Source organism: Gastrolobium bilobum, unplaced genomic scaffold (genome assembly GCF_033153095.1).
Source record: "Gastrolobium bilobum isolate Gb01-03AN ecotype WA unplaced genomic scaffold, APGP_CSIRO_Gbil_v1 utg63326, whole genome shotgun sequence".
Classification (NCBI taxonomy): Eukaryota; Viridiplantae; Streptophyta; class Magnoliopsida; order Fabales; family Fabaceae; genus Gastrolobium; species Gastrolobium bilobum.
Genome location: NW_026896059.1, coordinates 22,674 through 42,249, shown reverse-complemented (window position 1 = coordinate 42,249; position 19,576 = coordinate 22,674). Strand labels below are relative to the sequence as shown.

Here is a 19,576-nt window from a genome sequence, read left to right as displayed (position 1 = left end):
GAAGGTGTCTCTGACTACATCACGCGTGTTCAAACCGCGGTGAACCAACTCAACCGAAACGGAGAAGCATTAACCGATGCGCGAGTTGTGGAGAAGATTTTGAGGTCATTAACCGACAACTTCGAGAATGTCGTATGTGCCATAGAAGAGTCAAAGGACCTAGCAACGCTCACGGTTGACGAGCTCGCTGGTTCTCTCGAGGCACACGAACAACGCAAGAAGAAGAAGGAGGAGGAGAAACTCGAGCAAGCATTTCAAACCAAGGCAGCAATCAAAGACGAAAAGACACTCTATTCTCAAAACTTTAGAGGTAGAGGGTGTGCCCGTGGAGGTCGAGGAAGTGGTCGCGGTGGTAGAGGTCGCGGTCAAGAAGGGTATTATGAGGAGAAAGGGCAATCAAACCAACAGAATTGGCGTGGAAGAGGACGCGGTTGTGGGAGAGGCGGTCGGTCAAATTATTCCAACATCGAGTGCTACAAGTGGGGCAAATATGGTCACTATGCAAAGGATTGTAACTCTGATAAGTGTTACAATTATGGCCAGGTGGGGCATTTCGCGAAAGAATGTCGATTCGAGAAAAAAGTGGAAGAGACAACCAACCTAGCCACGGAAGATGAGGCAAAAGAAGGTCTTCTCATGATGGCACACAACGAAGGCAACACCGGCAATGACACGGTGTGGTACCTCGACACTAGGGCCGGCAAAATGGGCTGAGCCCGCCGGGCTGGCCCGCCCCGCCTGTCAAATGGGGCGGGCTGGGTTGAGTTTTTCAACCCACCAGCCCGCCCCGCCAAACCCGCCAGCCCATATGGGTCAGCCCGCCACGGGGCGGGCTAGACCGCCAAGTCCTTTTTTTTTTTTTTTTTTTTAGGTTACCCAATTGTTATGTAGCTCCGTATCTTAGATTTCTCTGCATGCAAGTGGCTTTTTTGAATTGTTGTGGACTGCTCATACAACACTTTGTTACTTGTTTTGTTACTCTATTTTATCCTGATATGATTTTATTTTTTTATTATTATTTTTGGATTGAAAGATGCATATTTATATGCAGATTATTAAACACTGATCTTCTTGGTTTCATAAGCACATTAGGATTTTATGCAGATTTTTGTATGCTTTTATGCAGGTTTTTTTATGTGATTTTATACAGAATTTAATTTTTTGTATTTTATTTTTATATTTTTTTTATTTTAGGCGGGCTGGCCCGTAGCCCGCCAGCCCACTCATAAAACGGGCCGGGTTACTCAATTCAACCCATTTTGTCAAAACGGGCCGGGGCGGGCCAGCCCATTTAGTGGCGGGCCGGGGCGGGCTGGCCCATATTGCCAGCCCTACTCGACACGGGTGCAAGCAACCATATGTGCGGGCACGAGCACCTATTTAGAGAGATGCGAAAGGTGGAAACTGGCATGTGTCGTTTGGAGATGCGTTCGAAGGTTGAGGTCAAAGGCCAAGGTACGATTTTTTACTTACAAAAGGATGGCTTAGTTGGGTCAATCCAAGATGTGTATTACGTACCAGACCTCAAGAGCAACATTTTGAGTATGGGGCAACTCATGGAGAAAGGTTATTCGGTACTTATGCAAGGCCGGATTTTACACTTGAAAGATAAGCAAGGGCGTTCGGTCGCTCGAGTTGAAATGGGGATTCTTCTAGGCTTACCCTTGACTAATAACTTTGGAAATCCCATAGCATGTACAAGCTGAATTTGAAAAGCGTGCGAGAAAAATGTTTGCAGGTAGACGTAGAAGACAAGGCGTCGCTGTGGCATCTCCGTTTTGGTCACCTACATCATGGTGGTCTAAACGAGTTGGCAAAGAAGAACATGGTGCACGGGCTACTAGACATGCACTACGAGGGAAAGTTTTGTGAAGAGTGTGTGCTCGGCAAGCATGCGAGAACGTCGTTTCAAAAGAAGGCAGAATATCGGGCTAAGCAACCTCTTGAGTTGATTCATACTGACATATGTGGACCAATCACCCCTGAATCTTTTAGCGGTAAGAGGTATTTTATTTCCTTTATTGATGATTTCTCACGAAAAAATTGGGTTTATTTTTTGAAGGAAAAATCCGAGGCGTTCGAGGTGTTCAAAAAGTTCAAAGTGATGGTGGAAAAGACAACTGGTAGACACATCAAATCCATATGATCTGATAGAGGTGGAGAGTATACTTCAACAGTTTTCATGGAGTATTGTGAGGAGCAAGGCATAAGGCGGTTTCTAACCGCACCGTACTCTCCACAACAAAACGGTGTGGCCGAGAGGAAGAACAAGACCATTCTTGACATGGTTCGGTCAATGCTCAAGAGCAAGAAGATGCCGAAGGAATTTTGGGCGGAAGCTGTGCAATGAGCCATCTATGCGCAAAATCGATGTCCACATGCGAAGTTGGATGATCAAACCCCGCAAGAGGCATGGAGCGGACAAAAACCGACAGTCTCTCATCTCAAAGTATTCGGTAGTGTGGCCTATGCACACGTGCCGGATCAGCGAAGAACGAAACTTGAAGACAAAAGCAAAAGGTATATTTTTATTGGGTATGATGAGAAAACAAAAGCATACAAGTTACTCGACCCAATAAGCAAGAAGGTTGTGGTGAGTCGTGATGAAGTTAGCGGAATTGCCGAAAGGAAGTCAGCCCATTGGTGTGAAGTGGGTGTTCAAGAGAAAGATGAATGTTCAAGGTAAGATAGAACGGTACAAGGCACGACTTGTTGCAAAGGGATACAAGCAAAAGGCGGGAATCGACTATGACGAGGTGTTTGCTCCCGTTGCTAGAATGGAGACAATCCGATTGCTCATTTCACAAGCGGCTCAATTCAAATGGCCGATATTTCAAATGGATGTCAAGTCGGCATTCTTGAATGGTGTGCTCGAAGAAGAAGTCTACATCGAACAACCACCTGGGTACATGAAAATCGGAGAAGAAAAGAAGGTGCTGAAATTGAAGAAGGCGCTTTACAGGTTGAAGCAAGCACCGCGGGCATGGAATACTCGTATTGATACATACTTCAAGGAGAACGGGTTCGAGCAATGTCCCTACGAACATGCCCTTTTATGTGAAGAAGAGTGGAGGTAATTTGTTATTTGTTTCTCTTTATGTTGATGACCTTATTTTTATGGGGAACAATGATGAGATGATACAAGAGTTTAAGAGCACAATGACACGGGAATTCGAGATGACAGATCTGGGTTTGATGAAGTTCTTCCTTGGTCTGGATGTAAGACAAGGAGAGACGGGTATTTTTGTGTCACAGGAGGTATATGCAAAGGAAATTTTGAAGAAGTACAAGATGGCAGATTGCAACCCAGTTTCAACACCAATGGAACCGGATGCAAAACTCTCGAAGTTCGATGGAGGAGAACGAGTCGACGCGAGCAAATATCGAAGTTTGGTGGGAAGCCTTCGCTATCTCACATGCACAAGGCCAAACCTTTTGTTAAGTGTTGGCATTGTAAGTCGATTCATGGAAGAGCCAGTTTATTCACATTGGAAGGCGTTGAAGCGAATCCTACGGTATATCCAAGGAACAGTGTCACTCGGGTTATTTTATTCAAATTCAGAAGATTACAAGTTAATTGGGTACTCCGACAACGATTGGTGTGGAGACTTAGACGATCGAAAAAGCACTTCAGGATATGTGTTCTTTATGGGTGACACGGCATTTACTTGGCTTTCAAAGAAGCAACCAATCATGACGCTCTCAACATGTGAAGCTGAATATGTGACAGCGTCTTGGTGTGTATGTCATGCAATATGGCTCAGAAATTTGTTGGGCAAGTTGGAGCAACAACAACTCAGTGCGACTGTGATACGAGTTGATAATAAATCGGCAATTGAGTTGGCAAAGAACCCAGTCAATCATGAGAGAAGCAAGCACATCGACGTTCGGTTTCACTTCATCCGAGATCATGTGAAGGAAAGAAGTGTAGAATTAGTACACGTGGCAAGTCGGGACCGGTCGCGGATATCTTCACGAAACCGCTACCGACGGTACTTCTTGACAACTGCAAGAAAATGATCGGCATGAAGGATGGCAGAAGCATTTAAGTTTACGGGGGAGTTTTGTTGAATAAAAATTAAATGTGGAGTTATGTGTCAGTTTAATTTTTAATGGGTTTAATTCAGCAGTCAGTTTAGTTTTTAATAGGTTTAATTCAGCAAACGTTAAATGTCAGTTTTATGTTTTTAAGTTTCTGAAGTTATGTGAGTTTATTGTGGTGATAAGTGTCTTTATTGTAGAGTTACAAGTTTTGTAATTTAAAAATCTATTGTTTGAATGTAAAAGTTACGACTTCTACCTTAGTAAAAATTCTTTGTTTTTACTCTTCTCCTAACAGTATCATCCTTCGTGACTCGGCCCAGTCACTATGCCGCTGCCAAGTTCCCTAAATCCGGAGCTCCACTTTATTTTCATTATCATTATCTTCCTTTTAACCGACCTCAGTCTACAACTGTCCAAATCCCAAAGGCTCACTGTTGACCACAGCATCATCAACTTTTTTTGTCTCCACCACTCTTGTTTCGTTGACAGCCAGCACCACATTTTCCAGCCATTGTCCGCATTGTTTTGACCATCATCTGTTGCTGGCCGATAACTTTTCTGGACAGCGACCTTAGTCCAGCCTAGATGTGGTTTAACGACCAACCGCTTCCGCACGTGATTTGTTTCTTCTCGACACGTCAGATTAATGCGTCACCATGACCGTCACCACTCTCAGACCTCTCAATGTGAACTCCTCTCTCGCCTCACTAGTCTCAAGCTCTTCGTCAAACCATCACACCCTCATCTTCTCATCTTCATACTACCCATTGCATTCACAACCCCTAATTTGCCCTAGATACATTGCGCCGTTGCTGGGGTTCATTATTGTTTTGGGACTTGGTGTTGATTCCTTCTCATTGTACGTTGTTTGCCACTAGTGATTTGTGTGTCATCACCATTATTGGTGGTTATCGTTTGTTATGCAGTGTGTTTTAGGTGTTGATTTTTGAATGTCACCTTTTGCCACCATTAGTCATTGACAGGTCTTGCTAAGTTGACATCAAGTTCAACTCTTGATCCTACTGGGTTGGTAGCCATTGTCATTTACCATGGTTTTGCTTACTTTATTGTTTCTTTTCCAATGCAAACTCCTATCCGTAGTGTTGCTCTCATTGCCTCTTGTCCAATATAGCATTGGGGAGGAGAAATTTGGAAGACACTTTTCCCCCAGTGGTCTTTGTACCCGAAGCAAATTGGCCCCGCCGGTTATGTCTCAAACTATATTGGTTATTTTTCATTTTTAAGGTGTCATTTTTAACAAGCTAAAAACTTAGTAAGCTTTAACTTGGGGGGAAATGTTATAATATATGAAAAATATTGTATAATATCTTGACTGTATGTTAAAATAGTTTAGACTATCTTATATGAACTCTTGAGAATAGTTTCCCTAATTCTTAAAATTTCATGATTTGTTTCCTTCTGAAATTAGAATTTGGAGTCTAATATTAGTATAAATAGGAATTAATGCTTTGTATTTTGTATCACATCATATAACAAAAAATATAATTTGGAACCTAGTATTAATATAAATAGGAATTAATGCTTTGTATTTTGTATCACATCATATCACAATGTATCCTTCACAACAATATACATATAATTTTCTTATGAGTATTTTCCTCCCCTACCTAAATCCCTATAATTTCAACACGTTGAACTAGCTCTTTATTAGGAAAGCAATTATTCACATTAGTCTATATATTATAAACGTTTGTACATGACCATTTAAGTAAATAATATTTAGAATTTAAAATTCGAACTTGGTGTCAAAAATCCCGACCTAAGAGACTCTGCTTTTGTGAAACCCTAGTATACCTTTATTGTAGCCCCTGCCTTCATTGACTTATAGATATTACTACTCAATCCCACAAGTGTTTCTTTCTTGGGATTATAGATGTTACTCTCCGATTTATCACCGCAATCCAGTCTCGACTAATGAGTTAGTTCCATTATTTGGGTCCTCTTCCTTCACCCCTAAGTCTAGCTCTACTACTTTACCTCCTTTCATCTCGATTAAGTTCACACCCCACCATAGTTTACCCCAGCTTAGGCTGACTAGGCTCCTGACCATCCCCTACAAGTCTATCAGCACCAGTCGCGTCCGCGTCCACTGCTTGACATTGCCCTAACAACTATTATCGATGCAAACTCCATTTCGACCCCTTCTTCGCCTCCGGCTTCAGCTTTGTCTCCTAACATTGACATTCCTATTACTCTTCACAAAGTTTGTACTTCTTGTAATCCTACTAGGTTGCTTTGAGCTATCACCACCTATCACCCTCGCATTTTGCTTGTATTTCTTCTTTGTCTTTTGTGTCTATTCCCATGACAACAAGTGAGGCTTTATCCCATTGTAATATTCCAGAAAAATAATAGTAATTTATAATAATAATAAATTATAAATTAGTGGTAATAATATATATATATAGGGAAATATTACTCTCCTTTTACATAAGATATCATCTCTCATTTTCTCTCACTTCGATTTTTGTACCCCACCTTTTTTCTTGTAATAGTGGAACCCACCTATTTTCTCTCTACAACATAAGATAACTATCTTATGTTAAATGAGACTAATAAAACCCATATATATATTATTAGAACTAATGATAAATTGTGATTAATTGAATTATTAATTGATTGATCATTTATGCATTAATGTTTGACTGGTAATGTGATTGGATTAGGATGAGTTAGCAATCTTTATTTGATTAGATATGATGAGTCAGCGATATTCTGAGCCATAAGAAATTAAGAAGAAAAGAAAAATAATTGTACGAAGCCCAACCCATATCTGAACCCAAGACTTCAGCTATAATTAGAGGCCTAGCCTAACCCTACTAACCCTTAGTATTTCTCTTCCACTCCTCTTCTCCTCTACTACTCTCTATCTTCTTACTTCAAAAGCTTATTTTATTTTTATATTCTTCTAGTTACCAACCTGTTCTCTACCCCAAATTATTTTTCCTTCTAGAAGTTAGCAAAAATGGAGACCAGGTAATCTTAATATACTCTTAGGTTATTTGTGTATATGAAATTTGAAATTTCTATGTTCTTTTAGGTTATTTTTATATATATGAAATTTGGTATAGGTAACCCTAATTCCTAGGTATTTGTAGGTTATCTTTTATATGAATTTTGTTTGTAATCCTAATACTAAGAGCACTATAGTTTTGTTTTATATAAAAATTTATCCCAATCCCTAATATTTAATTATCTGTAAATTTTTATATTATCCGGGAACTTTATTGGGTTTTGACCCCTAGAAAATTATATTAAAATTTTATAAAATTATTTATATTATTTGGGAACTCATTTGATTAACCCTAGAGAAGTATAAGATTAATTATATATTATATGAGTCTTATTAGGAATTTTATTTAATTCCTATGGAAAATTTATTATGTGCGATGTATGGAAAATTTATTATGTTCGATGTACGGAAAATTTGTTATGGGTGTGATGTGCTTGGGAATAATATCAATACCTTGATGGTGATAGATAATAAATCATAAGAGTAAACTCTATCTTTGATAAAATGATGAAAATTTTTATTATGTGAGATATATGTGCAATATGAGTTTTATTGAATAATTGAAAGAAATTTTGATACCCTTGAGTAACTGGCAAAGAGGTTATATATTAAAGAAGAAACTTTCTAAATATGACAAGATTGAATGTTTCTGATTGTGTGTGATTGCGATTAATTAACTAGTGAAAGGATAACTTTGGGATGGTACCTCCTAGAGTGATGAATACAACCTTTGGGCTTTATGCCTCTGATACATTTATACGATGTGAACAGATATTATCCGTTCTTCCCAAAGTGGTGTCTGGCAGGGTTTCTCGGGATACTAGTAGCAACTTTTGGAAGAGGTATGCACACTAAGAAGAGATATTTTGATTATGGCCTATTTGATTATTTGTGACTGGCAGAGTTTCCCGGGTCTACCATGGTTCCCTTCCCACTAAATACACTAAATGAGCTTAAACATGATTAATAATAGAATTTCATACTTGATTTGATTATGATGAATATTTGAGTTATGATTATTATCATCTATGTAATATTGTCATTAATGTTGTGCTGAATATGTTAGTTAATGATTATCCTTAATAAAATATCATTTTGATTTATTGAAATATAATTATTCTAAATAAAATGCCTTGATTGATTTTGAGTTGATTATAATTATTGATTTACTTATGACTATCTTCGTTGTGTTCTAGATTGGGATTACCAGCTTTTGCTGATTGTTTGTCTTTGTCTTTGTGCTGCAATGATCCTTCGGGGGGGAGCAGAGTTTCAGTGAAGCAGATTGCAAAGTTTGGGGCTGGCAGTGAGCAATAAGGATAACATCTCAAACTTTTCAAACTAGGCTTAGGATTTACAAATGTATTAGATATATTTAGATTCCTAATTTATATTTTAAATTTGTAAATATTTACATTGAATATATATATTTTGGAATGAGATTATCTTTTAGTTAGCCTTGCACTTGTCCCTGTTACAGGTGCGGCGATAACATTTCTCCAAATTGATTTTAATTTAGCTTTCGCAATATTTATGTAATCTTATTAAATAATTTAAATGTTATTTTTTTTTTCAATATCTCTACCATAGGAATATTTTATTATTGTAGTGATAGAATTTGGGGGTGTTACACCCATTCAGGGTGGTGTCAAGCTTTGATCAATGAAATGTGTGCACTTCAGAGTAGTGACACTTCCAATCTTGTTTGTACCTCTTCCTTCAGATAAGTATGTTGTTGGCTGTCAGTGGGTATTCACTATTAAGATTGGTTCTAAAGGTCAAATGAATCGTCACAAGGCTCAATTGGTGGCGAAAGGTTATACCTAGGTCTTTGGACTCAATTACAGGGACACCTTCCCATGGAGAAAATGACATATGTTCGCCTCTTCTATCTATGGTTGCTATTTGTCACTGGCTACTTTGTCAACTGGATATCAAGAATGCTTTTCTCGATGGTGATTTGTTAAGAAAAGTCTATTGGAACAACCTCGTGGATTCGTTACTCGGGGGGAGTCTTCTAGCCTAGTTTATCATCTCCTTAAATCTCTATATGGACTCAAGCAATCTCCAAGAGTTTGGTTTGTAAGATTTAGCACTGTTGTTTGACAATTTGGTTTGATTTGGAGTGAGGATGACCATTAAGTTTTCTACCGCCACTCGGTCACAAGGTGCATTTATTTGGTGGTGTATGTTCAATGACAAAGAACTTATGGACCAAAGAAAAATGCGGTAACACAATTTTTCATAGCAATCCTAAAGTACCTTCCATGTGAAAACTCTTGAAAAAAATATTATGTTCTGTTTTTCATACAAACGGTGAGCTCTCTAAAAATAAAGTGAAAGCCTAAGCTAGAGTACTAAGAATTTACAGTGATCTTGTGAATCTAAAGTAAGATTAACTTGTAAATCCACAATAAAATTGATAAGATTGTTCAACAACACTTAACCCGGCAAGTTGCCAATAGACAGATAACTTACCTTCTCTGTATTTCATCTAGAAAGTTGGTATGATATCCTGGCACAAACAAGGCCACTAAATGGGTTGCAGAAGATAGATTAGCGGTAACTTTTCCACCACCCATGAGAATTTCAAGTTTGAATCTCCTCAAAGCAAGTCCCAATAGAACTTCCCAATCTCCTTTCCTATATGAAAGCGTTGAATAATAATAAATAATAATCAAACTTACAATCCTATATCAAAATAATAATCATAATCAAAATCCTATATCATGTGCTTAAGTTAAGAAATAGATTCGATTTCACATTATTGTATCTTACAATGATGGTATTGCAGAGTGTAAATAAATGGAGCATCCATAAAAGAAGGACCACTTATCCTTTGGACAGTATTTTTTCCTGTAATGATCAACAACGCTGACATCTTCTGACCTATGAATATTGCTTAAGAGCTGCAAAAGATGAATAAAAGTTAACTCTGATTCCTTTCCATATTCCATACGTGAACTTTTCCTAATAAAGCTTACATCATACTGGTTAGATATATATAGTACAACACTTCCAAAACCACTCACCATTAAACCCCGCCTAGTAAGAGTGGGGTGATGGCAATCTTTATACATAGTTTTACCTTTGCATAATTGTAAATAAGTTGTTTCCCGGATTCAAACCCGTGACCTTTTAGTCACAAAGAAACAACTTTACCATTGCTCAGGCTCGCCCTCTTGTTACAACCAATGTTGTTAAAACGTAGAGTCTATGTAAAAACGGTAGGGGTGAGCAAAAACGTAAAATCGCAAAATGTAAACGAAATGTAAGAGTTTACTAACGTATTAAAAATAAAATATATATCCAACATATATAAAACCAAAACCCACAAACATGTTTATTTTATAAGAATATCAATTTTAATCTTTGTTTTAATTTATATAGAATGATTTTAATGTATTAATTATATAAGTTACTAAATTTAAGCTAATTAATGACTAAAAATACATATAAGTTTTTTTATTATTACGTGTTTTATATATATATATATATATATATATATATATATATATGTATTTGAAGTATGCAAAAAAAAATTCATATTATATATATTTTTATATTATTCATGGATTTATTAATTACTTAAAGCATTGATTATAATAATATACAAGCATTAGAGTGTGGCGGTGAGTCTCTTCTTCTTTGTTCCCTTTTATTAACACTGACGTTGCTTTCTCTCTCTCTCTCTCACTCTCTCTCTTCTTAATGGTGGATATAGTTTAAATGCTTTGCATCAAGAGCTATTTAGTGCCAAAACTAAAGCGAGAGTAGAAGAGAAAAGAAAGCATAGAAACAAGTAAGAAGAAATGTCATCAGTTTTTCTTTCTGCAACTGCAACTTGAACTGCTCTTCTTCTTTTGTGTTTTGGTTTGGGTTGGAGTAACAACCAACAATGGTGAAGGTGTTGGCGATGAAGCTCTTCTTCTCCTTCTTCATCGTCTTTGCTTCTCTTTCTACCCTCTTCGTCAGATCTAACTCTTTATTTTTTTTATTTTTTTTAAAAAAACTGAGTCAACTCGATAAACTCGCTGAGTCAACCGAGTTTACCAAGTTGACACGACGTTTCAACCGTTTTGACTCAACCCGTTTCAACTACCATTTTGACTCAATTTTAGTCATAAAAACGTAGACACGGTCCGTTTCTACGTTTCGACACTACGTTTTTACAACACTGGGTACAACACTTCCAAAATTTAACATAATACACACTAGCTAGTTGCTAATGGTATTACCTGCTTTATGTCTCCAAGATCGAGATCCAAGTAGTAAGAGTCGGAGAACTCATCAATTTCTTCTTGTAATTTCTTCTTTGTCAGTTCAGATAGGAAGAGGAAGTACCTTTCAAAGGAAACATTGAAAGCAACATACAATCAGAAGAGCTTTACAGGATGGAAATAAGTTCATATTCAGTCAGGAAACTTACTTCGGCTGTAAGCGGACAAGCTTCTTTTGTTCATAGCAATCTAATACCCAAGTATAATGAATGATATCACCATGACGTTTTGCTGCTTCGAATTTAAATCCTACAGACAACTGTCATTATTAGATATTCAGCAAATAAAACTTTGTGCTTTTTCATGCACATAACACACACACGCACACAAAGGGGGAGAGAGAGAGAGAGAACCCTTGCTATCTGCTGCAACACAATGGGTGACGGAGTTATTCAAATTCATCGAGAAAGTTCCCCCATTCTCAGCAATTATTTGGTGTAAGGACTTGAGAGAATGAGATGGAGGCACATTGACAAAGTCTGTAGATGTCAAGGGATACTAGTTTGCACCTTTAAGGATTTTCAGATCAGTCAGAATGATTGATGTAATGAATTATTTCTCTAATGCTCTTAGACTGTCTAACATCTTTAGAAAAATTATGAGGAAAAAAGTAAAGCAATATAAAATATCTTTGAAATGAAAGAATTGCATTCCTTCTGTTTATATGGCAACAAAGGGCCTTTTCAGAGCACAAGAATCATGGAGCCTCAAGGCATTGTCATTAAATTACAACTTGTGCATGTGTAACTGCTTTCTTTTGACACAACAAGCATTTCGGTGAGTGTGGAGCAGGAAAATATATGGAAGAACAGGCAAGTCAAAATAAAATATGTAAGGTGTGAAAGTAATAGGGAATTTGAAAAACTGCAGCCACATTGGTCATGTATTTACATAGAATAAAATAGGCTAATAGTACAATGTCGTACAGGATAGTACAAGGGACTCAAATACCTTCAATCACACTAAATTCATGCTTCACACAGTAGTTTTAACAAAAGGAAATAAAGTAGAAAGACATATTTCTAAAACAAAATATAGATAGAAGAATTTCCACAATCAGTTAGCTAGACAGATGATATGTAGCTAGCAAGATTCTCCAGGATACAAAACATCATATTTGAAAATATTAGGGAACCCCCCTTAACACTGGAAACATCAGTTTGAATTAAATGAGAAGGAACAATGGACATGTTTTTTTCTCCCCTTATGGAGGACTTCATGCGTTTTGGTTTAGTGTATTGCTTGCTGCCATATTCTGTATCCCTCTGTGTGGTACCGTTGCTAGAATGCACTAGTTCTATGAATGCTGCAAAGGGTAAAAAAAGAAAGTAATCAACCTTACAGCAACGTCATCAATGAAGATACCAAAAACCTTTTGTAATTCCCTTACATTGCACATCAAGGCATTCATGCCAAGCCTTGTCATATCTAACTCTGTCAATCCGAGGAAATCTCAGGCTGTAAGGTGCGGCAAATACCTGCAAATGAAATCATCCAAATTAAAACCGTTCAGTTTGGGAGACAAGAAAGATTATATAGATTGCAACCCTTCCACTGAGATAGACACACTGCATTGGCAAGGACCCACCTCAGATTCTATAGTTCGGATATCACTGGTTATAGACAGAATAAATGATCTGCATAAGGAGAAAGGTAATCTATCATCATTGAAAATGCAAACTACATATACTTCAGAGTTTAGACATTAAGGTGAAAAGACTTACTTCTCAGGGCTATCAATCCACACATCAGGTCGTTCTTTTGAATGATTAGTAACTTGGTAAAAACTTGGTGGCCTCTTCCTTGGATGCTCATACTTTCTACGAGAGAGAGAAAGAAGAGGAAAAAAATTAAACTAAAAGTCAATGATATTTGATAAATTACACCATTTAAATCTTTTAGCTTTAATACCAAAAAATGCAAGCAACTAAAACACAAGAAAATACCCATTACAATTACCTCATCAAAAAAATTGACCCACATATATAACTTACCTGAAGTAGGGTTTTAGTTTGGTTACTACAGCATCAAGCTCATCATCAGAAAGTCCAGTACCAACTCTGCAAAAGGAGATAAACCTGCAATATAAAGAAGGACCTAGTTAATATTACTATGCATAGATAATTATGTACATAAGTTAAAACAAGCTAGTTTTAAGTATCATGACTCTATTTCCCGAAAGAGGTACCATAGTTCTCTAAAAGACTAAAAGTACAAGAACAAAATTAAACATATGGAAACTTTGCAATGGTTCATCTAATTCAATGCAAAATTCACTTACCTTCCCGGTATTGTTTTACGGGAAATGGGTGTAGATTTAAGTTTCAATATGTCCATACCAAAACTAGTTTAGCAAAATCTAAGTATATAACTTAGGGCTTCTTTGCAATATTGAAAATATTTTCATTTTTAGTGCAGAAATTGTGCTCAACTTAAAGTTGAAACTATTGAAAGTGCTAAAGGGAATAATGCATCAAGTGATTTGAATAAGGAAAGAAATGCTGCTGATACGATTTGTATTAGGAGGGAAATGATATTCCTTTTAAAAGAATATTCTCAGTGATTAGATAGTTAAGAGGTGGTTAGTTGGTTTTGTTTGTATAAAAGGGGGTGTTGTCCTCCCTATTGGACATTGAATGGTATTTTTCTGAATATAGGCTGAGAGTGCTCAGTATAGAAGGAGGGTGCCCCTTGACAAGAGAAGTGTCTATTTCAGCTATTCTCATCAACAAACAGAAAATTACTCCCTCTTCCCATTTTTCTTTCATTCTTCCTTGAGGTGTTGTCCGCTTCAATCACTAAAGAATCCAAAGCTGTATCAACTGGTCTGACCTGCCAGATCTTTGAGAGGATAAGCACCATGGGAGTACATCTTGAAGCTTTGCAGAATTTGGGAAAGCATACGAAGAATAGGACCAACGATTCTGCCAGTATATTAGGATTCAAAGAAATGATGCAGAAAATAGTGAAGATCCTAGATGCTTTGGTAGAGAAGAAGGAATATCATTTCCCTCTTAATACAAGTTGTATGACCTCATGTGCTCAACATTTTCAGCGCTTTTCACTTTATAAATTATTTCATTTTTGGCATGTATTAAACAAACACCACTACATAAATTCAGTGCCAAAATTTTTATTTTCTGCACTTATTGAGATTTCAAACAAATCTTAAACTTTTAGACAGGACGGGCAGCAAGCCAAGAAAATGCTATCATCCAACGAATTTGTTTTTGGAAGAAATTCATCAAGACAAAGGGAAAAGATTATGAAGAGAAGGGAAGATAAGGAATCCTCCTCCTCAGAAGTACAAAACACAAAACGACCAAGAAAATGGAGAAATTCAACTTTGGCCATATATTAAAACAATTTTAATTTACCACTCATTTTCTCTTTGGTTTTCTCTCTCCTTAATTGATAAAGCTAACTGAATTTTTCATTGAAGTATGCAGAGTTGATTTTGCCAAAATAAAATCACACTCTCTCTTACAAACTTTCATGTTTTTTGAGAATATAAAAGAAAGATATAGTAGTATAAGCGCTACAATCAAATCTCACCCAAATTGCATGCAATCCATTTGGTTCAAGAATGCAATCAGAATTACCCACATTGCAGCAAAAGATCTCAATTATTCTTAAAAATAAATACTAACACAAGAAGAATGACAGCCAGAAAAAGTCAAACATTAGTTATATACTAAAGTATTTATACCGCTTAGGATGTGTATTTGGGGATGGACGCTCTGCGAGGCCTACCAAGAATTGAGCAACCTGAAATAAAAAGCATGCCCCTACAAGTTCATTTGAAGGACAAAACAATAGTTCATTCAAAAGTAAAATTCTAGGGTAAAATGACCAAACCTCTCCTCCCCGTCGTCCAGAGCCATAGTAGCCGCCTATAATAGTCAAACAGCAAAGTCAAAATAAACATGTTAAACAAGCTGCTTCATGATGTATATAAATTTAAGAACACAAATCATATACCTATGATAAGTACATCAAGATCAGAACCAGCTTGAATGTATTCGGGCTTCAATTTTAGCCACTTTCCACTGCGATCACTAGGTTCCCATTTGGAACTGAGGTCTTTTACAACAATTCCCTCATCTCTAAATAAAGGAGAAAAATAAAATTTCTTAAGAAGTATGTGCAAACTGGAAATGTTGGCAAGCTGAAAAAGACTAATATCTATTCCCCAGCCTTAGATGGATAACAATCCGGAAATATTATGAGAATCACAGCATCTCATAAATAGAATGATTGTGATCAAGTATTGTGTTTTATTGCTGTTCATGATTTTTAAGGAATCCTAGTTAATTCTGAGAATTGTTTATTTTTTGTTTCATTTATCTCTATCTTTGCTATATAATGTAGGGTTTTATTAATCTCCTTCCACATAAGATAGTTATCTTATGTGGTAGAGAGAAAATGGGTGGGTCCCACCATTACAAGAAAAAAGAAAAAGAAGAAAAAAGTGGGGTGCGAAAATCAAAGTGAGAGAAAATGAGATAAGTTACCTCATGTAAAAGGAGAGTAATATTTCCCTATAATGTATCTCAGACCATATGAATAAATCAAGAGATGGAATATTTTCCCCAAACTCTTATGTTACAGGCATACAGAAAAAGATACAAAACATAAACAAATATTAGCAATTTAGCATACATATAAAACAAATAGGTGTTTATACGCAGATATTTGATGAGGTATGCCTTTAACAAGTTAACAACTATGTTTTTCCGTAATAATATATTGAACCTTCAAAAAAGAATTGAGAGATGGCGAGAGACAACTCAAGAAGAGTCAGGTTTGCTAAGACCTGAAGAAGGAAGAAAAGGACTAGGGAACCAGAACTGAACTCCTATTCTCCTAGATCCTTACATGGCTACATTATAAAAAATCTTCTTATACCAAAGTCTGGCATCATTTAGCTTGACATATACAAACAGCTATCTCAGTTAAGTGTTTGCAACTTCCTAAATTCTGCTAGATCATACCGTCTTCGGACAATTCAGAAGAAAATAGGAGACCAGCAAATAAATCTATAGACAGCTGGTTTAAATATCCACATATAGCTTCGGAGGCAAAATGAATCAGGGTTTTTGCTGACCTATTCTCAATGGTTTCTTTGAAAAACCTCTCAACTTCATCCACATTATGAGCAATAAATGACCAACACAGTTCACCTGCATAGCAGCATAGGTGAGAGGTTATTCAATCGATTAAATTATGGCACAAAGTCAAAAGTGTTGTATAAGCATATGCAACTCCTTGGCATCAATAAACAGAGAATCATGTAAATATTAACAAATGTGGATACTGGCAGTTTAAAAATAATATTAAAGATATGCATATTGCTAGTAGAAATGTTGACGCACACTCAAGATTAAAAAAAACACATCCATAACAACAAAAATATATTAATAATTTTGAATTACACTACCTCCCTTGAACATTAAAGAAAATATTGTATTTTAATAGTACAACTCCAAATCATAGAAGACAGCAAATATAAAAGACAACAAAACAGTTCAAATATCAGAGACAACTCCAAAAAATAATTCATTTACTTAAAATATAAAATTATATTTAAAACATATATATATATATATATATATGAGGTAGGATCCTTTGACACCTCAGCTGAGAGCTGTTAGATCAAAGAAGATCAATGGTGTCACATGCTTACAAATCAGAGTCATTGATCTTTTTTGATCTAATGGCTCTCAAATGAAGTGTCAAATTTCAAATTTGACACTGGTGTCAAAGGATCCTACCTATATATATATATATATATATATATATATATATATATATAATAAATAAATAATAATGTTTAAATCACTATTAAATTTAATTAAAAACTTCAAATTGTAAAAAGGGTAATTTAACAATCAATTTTTATTAATCATATATGTTTTATTCTGCTAATTCAAATAAAAGAAAAAAAAAAGTGAAAAGTGAAAGTTGAAATCTGTAAATTTAAATAATAGAAAAAAAAGTGCAAAGGGATGACATTCGAAACATGTGGATATGCTATTCCAAAGTAAAACGACGATTCCCCATGTAGAAACAAGCACGAGTGGTGGCCCTCTTCGTCGAGCTGGTCTCCCATGATGATCGTCGACTCCTGCATCTTTCTTCTCTTTCTCAGTTACTTTCTCTGGATATTTTTGCAAATCGTCTGGCTCAGACGGATTGCATAACCCTGACGTTTTTTACGATCTTGCCCGAAAATCCTGTGTGAACCTATTCATGTACGAATTTGCAACAGAGTTGGCGTAGCCATGGTGGAAAAACTCATATGATCGTGCGATCCTATGAGCTGGCATGCAATCTTGACAACGATGCTTATTACGGCAAAGATGATCAAAAGGAGTAACCAATTTTTGTAACAAAGTGTTGTAAGGAGGGCTTAAAGTGAAGAAAGGCTTCATATCAGCACTCGAAATGTTCACAATAGGAGTAGAAGATGATGTTGCTCAGTTTAAACAAAATCAGAAAAATTTGGTTTGTCATGTTTTGCCAAGCAGCGTTCCACAAAATGTCCCAACTTAGAATAGAAAGAGCATTGAGGACTGTTACCACCAGGTACGCAACCATGACCACACTGTTATAGTTGGAGTAATAGATGCCAAAGGAGGCATATCAAAGCAAAAAGTGTCGAAAAATGTTGGAACGACAAACAAAAATGCTGAAAACACCAAAACAATGGGACCCACGATTTGGAAAATTCGTAAGGGCATAGAAAGGTGCCATGCATGAATTTGTGAAAGACTAGACAGAAGCAGTGCTTTGATGTGCTCTCACGCGCTTGGACATAAATGCAACGGTCGCGGATTGTGGCGGTGTGGGACAAAGCATATGGATGAGTTTGGCGTGAAACCAACGTAGGTTGGCTGACTTTGGGAGCCTCTCCAAATCCAGAGGTCAGCAACTGGAAAATTTGCCTGAAAATGTGGAACTACTGCTGGAAGGAGATGTGACGCGGCGATGGATTGCCGGAAGGATGCATGGCAAGAATGGTTTTCCAATACTAAGGCATGGCAAGGAAGAAAACCGTTGGGCAGAGGGCACAACGACACTCGTGTTTCCCTAACAGAGAGAGGTCGAAACCTACTCTGATACCAAGTTAGAATGATTTGGTAGCAGAGCTTACCAGATAACTTGTCCTACAAATGTACAAATCCTCTTGGGAATTTTATACTTTCTTGGTCTTGAGGTAGTTCAATCAAAGGATGATATTGTAATTTCATAGAGAAAGTATGCTTTGGATACATTCAAAGAATTGGGTATGACATGCTGCAAACCTTTTGACAAGTCAAATGGATCTGAACAAGCTAATACCAGATCAAGGAGAACCATATTTGAATCCTGACAGGAATAGAAGATTTAGTAGGGAAGCTAAACTACCTTAAACTATCCAAAAAGACATTTTTTTCGCAATCAATATAGTGAGCCAATTCATGCAATGTTTGTGTGTTAATTATTGGAATGATGTGGTACAAACCTTACAATATATTAACAATGATTTGAATCAAGGATTGTTGTATGAAGATGAGGGTAAAGCTTAAGTTATAGGATACTTTGATGCTAATTAGGCTAGTTTGCCAATTGACAGGAGATTTAATTCAAGATACTTGAATATAAAATAATGTGTTGTGTATTAATCTAATACAAAGAGTTACAATATATAGAGACCCTAATGGGCTTAAGTGAGAAGCCCAGATCTAATCCAAAAAGAATATTTACAAATAGGAAGCAATCTATTCAAATCTAATCATATCTAATTATATCTATTCTAACACTCTCCCTCAAGCTGGTACGTATATATTGTGAGCACCAAGCTTGCTACAAATGTATTCCACCATAGGACCTCTAAGAGCTTTAGTGAAGACATCCGCTAGTTGATCATTAGAGTTAACAAAAGCTGTCTTGATTTCTCCTCACTGAATCCTTTCTCGAATGAAGTGACAATCAATCTCTATATGTTTGGTTCTCTCATAATGACCGAGTTGCTGACAATAATTACAACGAGGTCGCTGACCATGTCCTCCTGGGCCACGTCCTCCCTGGCCTCTACCACGTCCACGACCACCTCCAATGTTCCCGCGAAAGTCAGTACGAGAAACTAGAGCAGTGGAATCAGCAACAGTAGATGATGCAAGAGCAGATTTCTTATTAAGATTCAAAAGACGCTGATACGTCATTGATAGATCAG

The 19,576-nt window shown here is 36.6% G+C and overlaps 1 protein-coding gene across 1 annotated transcript in view; it reads right to left on the bottom strand.

The window, feature by feature from the left end:
- The window catches only part of LOC133297534 (DNA ligase 4), a 44,740-nt gene that overhangs the window by 7,643 nt on the left and 17,521 nt on the right, over positions 1-19,576 (bottom strand). The window contains exons 11-24 of the mRNA XM_061496701.1: positions 16,466-16,541; positions 15,340-15,464; positions 15,217-15,251; positions 15,068-15,126; positions 13,353-13,436; positions 13,083-13,178; positions 12,947-12,995; positions 12,749-12,836; positions 12,464-12,664; positions 11,712-11,837; positions 11,508-11,607; positions 11,317-11,422; positions 9,857-9,987; positions 9,557-9,721 (exon numbers count right to left, since the gene is read on the bottom strand). Coding sequence (XP_061352685.1) covers positions 9,557-9,721; positions 9,857-9,987; positions 11,317-11,422; positions 11,508-11,607; positions 11,712-11,837; positions 12,464-12,664; positions 12,749-12,836; positions 12,947-12,995; positions 13,083-13,178; positions 13,353-13,436; positions 15,068-15,126; positions 15,217-15,251; positions 15,340-15,464; positions 16,466-16,541 — 1,441 coding nt within the window. The remainder of the gene's footprint in view (positions 1-9,556; positions 9,722-9,856; positions 9,988-11,316; positions 11,423-11,507; positions 11,608-11,711; positions 11,838-12,463; positions 12,665-12,748; positions 12,837-12,946; positions 12,996-13,082; positions 13,179-13,352; positions 13,437-15,067; positions 15,127-15,216; positions 15,252-15,339; positions 15,465-16,465; positions 16,542-19,576) is intronic.